Source organism: Limanda limanda, chromosome 6, assembly GCF_963576545.1.
Source record: "Limanda limanda chromosome 6, fLimLim1.1, whole genome shotgun sequence".
NCBI classification, from domain to species: domain Eukaryota; kingdom Metazoa; phylum Chordata; class Actinopteri; order Pleuronectiformes; family Pleuronectidae; genus Limanda; species Limanda limanda.
Genome location: NC_083641.1, coordinates 13,395,698 through 13,404,525, shown reverse-complemented (window position 1 = coordinate 13,404,525; position 8,828 = coordinate 13,395,698). Strand labels below are relative to the sequence as shown.

Sequence of the window (8,828 nt, the reverse complement as noted above, 5' to 3'; positions counted from 1 at the left end):
GCAGTTTTACAGGTGGTAAGTGGCATTGAAGAATAATTTGAGTTAAAAGTTCTATATATCAAAGGACTAAAGTTCAAAGGGATGTGACATTAAAGTAAACTTAAGATTCTATAACTGCTTTAAGTGTAACTACTTAATCGTCAATTGTTAGTATTTGATATATGCTATTTTCTATAGTCTGTTTAATATGCATGTTGACCCATCAAAAGGTAAGGCGTCAACCTTTAACTTTTATTTTAAATCTAATTTAAACCTGCATTTGACTGGAAATAGCACGCAGATACATATGAATATCAGGTGTATCCACAATGAAAATGTACATAACTTTGTGAATTTCTCAGATTTTCAAGCCCTTTGCTTTCTTATCGCTCTGCCATAAATAATGAGGACGTTTTGGGCTTTAGATCCTCCGCCTTGGCGTCTTACAATCATGTCAACACTGCGTCTAAGACTTCCTTGGGTTCTGTAGGGTCTCTCTCTCTGTCGTCATACACACTGTGAAGTTAACAGTGTTAACTGTAGGTGGCGGTAGTGAGGGTGAGGGCCGAGCGGGAGCGCCGTGTTAGAGTCGGAAGAGGAAGAAACAGCATTAAAGGAAGTGCCGCAGTGACTCGGGCTCTGTTCTCTGCTGCGTTCATGTCGAGCAGGGTTTTAATCAGCAAACAAACAGGCCCGATCCACCTCTTTTAAACGATAAAACTGTGCTAACAGAACGGCGCACAATGGCCACTGGTAAGTTAGTGGTTCGTGTATTTGACTTTTTACGTTTTGTGTTTGTTTTGGGGCCTGATAGTGAAAAGTGGGTCGAATAGCGCTGCAGCTAGCTTAGCTGCTAGCCGCGAGGCCGCAGGGAGGGCCCCGTCTATTTCCTGGTGCGTGTTTTATGACCAGGCTATGCTAGCCTCCCGCAGCGTGTGGCTAAGTGTGTTTATTCCGTCTTCAGCTCACTTCGTGGTTTTGTTTTACTGATATTTCCACGCACAGCGACGTGTAAGTGAACGCAAACATCGTACACTCAGCCAGGCCGTGTGGTGGCTATTAGCTGGAGGTGTCATCTCGGTGTTTCTTTGTTTACAGCGATGCTAATAACGTATCTGCTGCTAATTGAGCTACATCCAGCGCTACCTGAGGAAATGTGGCGTTATGACGTGTGTTGGTGTTTAATCGGTGTCTTTGAACGCAACCCGACGTGGTGGGCGAGCTGCATTTGCCCAGCGAATGACGTTGTTGGTTTCGTTTCAACATTTATACCGAGCCGAATCCAAATTGACCGCCATTTTCACAGACCGGCGTGGTGACGGGCCTGGCCCACCAGCCTGCCTGGTGCCTCGCAGCCTGCTTCTTCATATCATATCCCGCAGCAAACACGTCCATGTCCTTCCGGTTTAACGGATAACCAACCACTTATTTCTCTTTCAGACTCAGGCTACGGCCAGCATGGCAGTTCACAAAGGTAATGCACAGAGGAGAACACGGAAAACCCCAAATAAACTGTTTACATACATGTTTTATGTTGTGTCATGTACCAGTGCACACATTCTTAATCGTGAAGATTTTGAACACATGAATAATTCAACAAATTTACAAACAGGATAATAGTCTCTACTTATATGAATATATGTAAAACGTAAAAAAGATGATGAATTCAGTGAGTTGGATTTTGTTTATTTGGATAAATAAAACACACTGAATTAGTTTTTGTCGTTTTTTTAACTATAAAACATTTTATTTTCAGACAATTATATTGATACTTTAATGTCAGACAAGGTTTGGGCTCTTTAGTAGCCGATTATTAATGACTTTGACTTGTCATGGGCATCGAAGATAATATCTTATAATGTGGTGAAGATTGTTCTAATCATGCACAAAGACATTTATAATGTCCAGCATTAATTAAAAAATGGTTAAATCAATCTAATATAAGTAGTCCCATTTCAGCAGGACACCACCCAATCTAAAACACTGCTAACAGAGCGACTAAATGTTTTTTATTATTTCTCATGACTGCAAAGTTAGATTTTAGGTTTGAGGCCCTATGTAAACTTTGACATTGAAAAAGGCAATATAAATAGTTTATTATTATTATTGTTGATGCACTTAAAACTGGAAGCTCACTACTTTCATTGTGTATTCTGTAGCTATGGAGCATATGCCGGTCAGCAGGGCGGACAGGTAAGCTCCTTCTCCAAACCCTTTGTTGGCTGTAAGCATTATAAAGTTGAACCGGTTTTCACTCTGTGATGTTAACTGTCCACATGGCCTATCTGACAGGGTTATGGACAAGGAAATGGCAGTGGCGCTTACAGCGGGCAGAGTTATCCTGGCTATGGACAGCAAGGTGCAGCACCTGCTGCGACGCCAGCTGTGACGCAAGGTGCGCCGGAAGGTGACCCAAGGAGCAATAACATACCTAAACCCCACTTAAATCTTTGTATTGGTTTTATCTATAATGTTGATGTGACCCGGTTGTGAAATGTCACTTGATCTGATCTGTGATATGTGGTAGATGTATAAACCAGAGAGATTAATACAATGTTCATTATTAGAACATTCAGGTTTTCTTATAGCATGGAGTTGTAGTAGCGGAGGTAAAGTGCGCCCAGAAGCATTTTGACTTCACCTCCGGCTGCTTCACTGTCTGTTGTTCTTTGTCAGTGTGGGCGGGGCCAGCCCAGGGTGTGAGAGTTAAGACTCACTGTCAGACAGAGAAGTGGCACTCACTAAACGTTTGTGACGTTTTTATCTAAATATGTATGCAAACACGGTCATATTTTACTAGGTATACTGCCACTGCTAAATGCATGTATGGGAAACGCTGTCCTTATTTTTGTACAGTGGTGATCGTCTACTTTACTTTCCCTTGTGATTTTAGTTTAGAATAATTTTGTGTAGATTTGATATGTCTTTATAGACCATGGGACAATATTTAACGAGTGGAATGTCTCAAAAGAAACTGGATAATTCCTCAGAATTGTAAGCTTTCCATTTGACTCTTTGATTTCTTTCTTTTTCCATAGATGGTTATGGTCAGTCTCAGCCGCAGAGCTATGATAATTATGGGCAGGACTCATCTGGGTAAGACACTAATATCACATTATTGATGGACCTTTTTTTACAATTTCACTGACATTTTGTGGAGTGTGGCAAAATAACGGTAATGTTTAAAATTCTCAACATCCTAGTTTATAAGATTTTGATAACCATTAAACAACACAATGATATACTAGCAGTCATTGATCCAGCAGATCAATTATGCGATCCAGTTTAACTTGACTAGTTGCTAATGTTGTGTTGCGTGTCTCAACTTATTGGATTCTAATATTTGTCGTCTCAGTTGTGCCGACTGTAATGATATTTATAAAACCCCTTTAAGGTATGGTGACAAGTCGTCTTCTTATGGACAACAAAGTGCCTATGGCGCCCAGGGACCAGGAGGAGGAGCACCACCAGTAGTGGCAGCAGCAGGAGGAGCAGCAGCAGCCAGTTACGGACAGCAAAGCTCCTATGGCAGCCCGGGGCAAGGAGGTGGCAGCTATGGAAAATGGAGTGAAGGTATGAATATCTGGATCTTATATAAAATAGGGTGACTGTTTTGTGGGCGTCCATTAATGGAACAGCAATTCAGGTTTTGGTATCTTCCAATCTGTCTCTGCACTAGGTGAAAGTGGTGGCCAGGGGGGCAGGTTTGGACGTGACCAGGGCGATCGTTCAGAAGGCGGGGGCTTCCGAGGTCGAGGCCGTGGTGGCTATGACCGCGGCAGCAGCTATGACCGCAGTGGTGGTTTCGACCGTGGTGGCTTTGATCGCGGCGGAAGAGGTGGACCTGCTGCTATGGGGTAAGTTGCACAGTGCCACTGCCCCTAAGGTACCTCCCATACACTGAGATATGACTTGTTTTTGCACTGCCCATCACCACATGTTGACTGCAAACATCCACATAATGGATTTTCACTAATCTGCTCCAGATTCTTGGTCTGGTCTTTTTTTATTTTGTTTCTTTTCAAAACTTACTACAGATCATTTTCACCCCCTACTGCATTTTGAACAAGATTCCTAAACATTTTTTTTTTTCAAATCCTGGTCCATGTGAAGTTTTTACATAAGAAACATGCTGATGTAAAACAATCAAATGATTGACGTCTAAAGTAAATGGAGACTGAACATGTCTGCTCAATTAGGAGCTTTAAAGGCACCGGTGACCCAGTTGTACAACAATATTGTCCCAGACATTGGCACAGGTTTGATCTATTCTGCAAAAGAACAGTTGTACCTTGACCCAGGATGAGTCAAGTCATTTTCAGAGTCAACATTTCAAGTTAAGTGCGGATGTCTTGAAGTTAGATGGATGATTCTGGAAATCTACTCCAGCACATCAAATGGCTATTTCCCCCTTTATTAAGACCTATAAACATGGCACATCTGAGATTCAAAGTTTCTTACCAAGGTCACTGTCCTGCGCTTGTTCCTGAGGAACTAAATCGTTTTCTTGGAAGTTTTTGAGGCCTCTTGGTACGATTGGAAAGCCTTGTTTTCTGGCAGAGCAGTTAACAGTATAAAGCCAAGTGGTATTGTTTTTCTATCTATAAACCAGAGAAAACTTTTCAATACTGCAATAGCTTCACTCACACTTTAATAATTTGATCATGATCATATCAGCGAGGATTTTTTTCCGCCTTCAATGTTTTTATGAATCTGCAGCCCAACTGTTTCAACTGAACATAAACTCAACTGTGAACTCTTGTGCTGCGCTAACGGCCACATTTGAAACAATGGAAACGCCACTGAAACGCTGCCTTTAGACCTGGAGCCACATCCTCAGCCGCTTCACATTCAACAGGTTTCTTTGAAGTATTGTATATTTGACAATGGCCAAACGTGTGTGTTGTGTTAACATGGATCTACATTTTATACTACAGGTGTTCAGAGTGATTGAACTAAAACTTGGACCTCAGTTAATGGATCTCATAAACACACTAAGTGGAAGATTGCTTATCAGTTGCTACCCCCCTTCTAAACAATTTGGCCCCTCGGGGAAAAAAAACTGGCTGGTTTACAGCCCTTGGTATCCAATTTGGTCGTGTAAAAAGAGAAGGAACCAAATTTCTTTGAATGGTGACGTGATCAATTTCTTCACCGTCTGCCCGATTGTTCAGTCAGAGCTGCCCAGTCGTCTGTACATTAATCTCTATTGTCAAAGACTAATGCATTCCTCGTGTGAGACGTTTCCACCATAGTCGCACAACCTGGCAGGATTGCATACTGATGTAGGGGAGCTTTGAGCTCTCAGTTGGGACAAAGGAAAAGCCATCATATCTCCAATTTTTCCTCTGCAGAGGTGGTGACCGTGGTGGCTACAAAAATTTCGGTGGTAAGTGACGAGCATCAGAACTGTGTCGGTGGGGGAAGAAAGAACTTGAGTTAGCAAAAAGAAAATAAAGTGTGGGGGGGGGGGAAAAACTCAGTGAATGCCACCATTTTCATGTCCATATCCCAAGGGACACCACCTTGTTATTCTTGGGAGGATTTCTAATAAATGACTTCAGATATGGTAATGCACATGGAGCCTGAGTTGTATAATGGTATTGTTGCATGAAGACAAGGGCTGATTGTAAATGACAGAGATGTTCCCAGGACGAAGAAGGAAAACTTTCTAAAACTGGAGACATTTTGGTGGATTTCATTTCTGGTGTAAGCTCAAAAAAGCAAAAAACAGAACAACTTTGTTCTTGTTGCAAGGTGTTGGTATGTGATGCAACGGTAAAACGGTAACACCCATCAGAGAGCTGTAAACATGGACTTTTGTTTACTTTTCTTTCTATCATTATGCATTGATAGGGATGAAGTAATTGCAGTTAAGAATTGTGTGAGACCGTGCAGCTTTTAAGGCTCCTTGTTCAAGTTTTCCCTTCCATTTCCTCTGTTTAACAGGCTCTCGAGACTACGGCTCAAGGGATGAATCAGGTGAGACTGACTGTCCAGTCATTGTTGTCTGATTACAGCATGTTGATCTAGGTCTACCTGAACGATCTTCAGATCTAATCATTCAAATGCAGTCACTACTGACATCTACTGACGTCTCCTCTCCTGATTTCTTCCACAGGTAACGAGGTGGACAACTCCGACAACAACACCATTTTTGTCCAGGGCCTGGGAGAAGAGGTCACAGCTCAGGAAGTTGGCGACTTCTTCAAGCAGATTGGTATCATCAAGGTATATATCACATCTGTAGACTACAGAGCCCGTTAACTTATTCTTTGAACCAGTTGATAAACGTTTAGTATAGTGTACAAATTCTTTTAAATCCTTCTTCAAATGGGTTTATAAATTAATTTAAATGTGCTTTCAGGTGAGCAAGAAGACCGGACTGCAAATGATCAACATCTACACTGACAAGATCACTGGTCTGCCAAAGGGAGAATGTACAGTGTCCTTCGACGATCCTCCTTCTGCTAAAGCTGCTATTGAATGGTTTGACGGTAAGATCGCTGACTTATATTTTAAAGGTTGTAAACTTTTTTAGAGTTTGCCTTTCAAATGTAGAGAACGCAGCACGAAATCCTAGTCAGTCAAATACCAAACAGGAAAATGTCTGGAACATTCAGGCGAGGGGTAGTTCCCTGCTCGCAGAAAAAAATCTTACATTTTTTCAAAGCAAGTAACTTAAACATTTGCGTTCTCACAAATTGGAAGAAAAGAGAATTTCAAGATGTAATTTTTCGTGCATTTCAGAAAGCATACTTACTGATGTCTTTTTGATTTTTCTCAGGCAAAGAATTTCAAGGCAAACCCCTCAAAGTATCATTTGCCACCCGCAGAACTGAGTTCACACAGAGAGGAGGTGGAAGAGGAGGTGCGAGAGGAGGTGGTGGTGGTGGTTTTGGAGGAGGCGGAGGAGGAGGAGGTGCGTTCTGATTGAGATTTCCCTGGGCTCAAATAGGGTTTCCAAATTGTGGTCAAGCGTTGTGTGTGTCTGCCAAGGTTTTGAACACTCGTTTCCTTTGCTTTTTTAAGGTTTCAGAGGTCGTGGTGGAGGACCCAACTTTGACATTAAGGGAGGAGACTGGCCCTGTCCCAACAGGTTTGTAGAAGGGAGTTTCATGTTTTTGTGAACAATTCACAGTAGAAAGGGGCTCATCTGGCCTTATTTATGGAGTTGGGGGGGCTTTATGTATTAAATGTCCATCTGAACTCTCTTCAGCTCCTGTGGCAACATGAATTTTGCGCGGCGACAAGAGTGCAACAAGTGCGGTGCACCTAAACCAGGAGATGGCGGTTTCGATGGGGGTGAGTTTTTAATTATTTGCAGAAGCTGTTCATCCTGAAAACACAATATTGAAAATATACTGAAGAAATTCCAGTCAACATTTCAACGTGCCAAAAATGGATAGCGACAACCCTGATAAATATTCCCTTGTTAATTGACTATCCTCTCCTTGTCTTGTTTTGTAGACCGCGGTGACCGTGGAAGCCGTGGAGGTTACGGCGGTGACCGAGGCGGCGGCGGCTTCAGAGGGCGTGGAGGCTTCCGTGGGGGAGACCGTGGAGATCGTGGAGGCTATGGAGGTGGTGGAGGATTCGGCGGAGGTGGTGGCTACAAGATGGGCGGAAGGTTTGTCACATTTTTCACATTTCACATACAGGTTCGACCTTCAGCATGTCTGAGCCTGTTTGACCTGTTTGCCTTTGTTGTAGTTTGACTGTGACCAGAAGAGGGTGTAGTTTGCCTGAAATGCTGAATTTGCATACAGCGTGTATTGTATCTTTTATTTGATTTAATCCATCCATCCATTTTGTCTTCCCATGTCTCAATTGTTTAATTAATAATAAATGTTTACATAACATTTGGAAGAAATGAAAGATTTGATTAAAGATCTAAATTCTACAAGCTTTTCAATCATACTCAATCACTATGGCCAGTAGAATAAGTATTAACTTTAATTCTATGCCATTATACAACTGTATGAAAAGAAAATATATAATATAGTAGCTGGTTGACTGACAACAGAAACAAAGCTAACCAGCACTAGACTCATAAATATGACTACGGTTTGACCATTAAATCAAATATGTACAAAGTGTGGTCTAATATTCCTGCTGCACCCTCACCAAACATCCTTCACTCTGTGTTTTCCTGCTCCTTTAAGATCTTTGTCCTTTTTGCAGCTTTTGATATATTACTACTCACTAAAGGTCAAATGCTATGTTAGTAAAAGGATGATGTGCTTATCTAAAAAAAAATGTATCCATTTACAGATTTGGAATGGGCAGGGGTACTTGAATGGAGGGCGGAGCTCCATCATATTTTACTCATAATTGTTTTTACTGTTCAATGACAACAGTGCCTGTGTGACTCTTAGAAATACAGCCACTGACAGACTTCTGCCTTTGTCCCCACAGAGGTGAACGCAGAGACGACAGGAGAGAGCGGCCATACTAAGTGTTGAACCGATGGAAACCATTCCAGCCCTTCAGTTCTCCAGTGAAAGAGGGGGGGTTAGGTTGGGGAATGCTTGATCAGATATTCTGATTTGTGTCGCTGGCGAATCCTGACTGCGACCCTCGGACGTGTGGTCGCTGATGGGGAGAGACTCTGGGGCGGATTGGCTCCTTTCAGCATGTGGTCATTTTTCTTTTTCTTTTTTTTTTGTGTCTTATTTCTTTGTACATCCTTTTTAATTTTCTCAGATTCTAGCTGCAAATGTTTTGTGAGATAGACTTCGTACCATTGTTTTGTATGAACGAATAAAATATTTTACTTGGGACCCTGTTTTTCTTTTTTTTTTTGTTCTTTTGCTTTCCCAAAACTGAAATTAAAAACTGTGATCTTT

The 8,828-nt window shown here is 41.8% G+C and overlaps 1 protein-coding gene across 2 annotated transcripts; it reads left to right on the top strand.

Annotated features, from left to right (window-relative positions):
• Positions 1 to 606: 606 nt before the first annotated feature.
• Positions 607 to 8,762, top strand: taf15 (TAF15 RNA polymerase II, TATA box binding protein (TBP)-associated factor). 2 transcript variants are annotated; one of them, XM_061072776.1, is made up of 16 exons: positions 607 to 732; positions 1,420 to 1,453; positions 2,139 to 2,172; positions 2,272 to 2,374; positions 3,018 to 3,075; positions 3,374 to 3,552; positions 3,659 to 3,836; positions 5,334 to 5,368; positions 5,929 to 5,961; positions 6,101 to 6,210; positions 6,347 to 6,476; positions 6,767 to 6,901; positions 7,012 to 7,078; positions 7,199 to 7,284; positions 7,450 to 7,609; positions 8,398 to 8,762. In XM_061072776.1, the coding sequence occupies exons 1-16, from the start codon at positions 723 to 725 to the stop codon at positions 8,435 to 8,437; spliced, it is 1,392 nt and encodes a 463-aa protein (XP_060928759.1). In that variant the 5' UTR covers positions 607 to 722; the 3' UTR covers positions 8,438 to 8,762. The 2 variants fall into 2 exon arrangements, with proteins under 2 accessions (XP_060928759.1, XP_060928758.1); XM_061072775.1 differs by having other exon boundaries at positions 2,272 to 2,386.
• Positions 8,763 to 8,828: the final 66 nt, after the last annotated feature.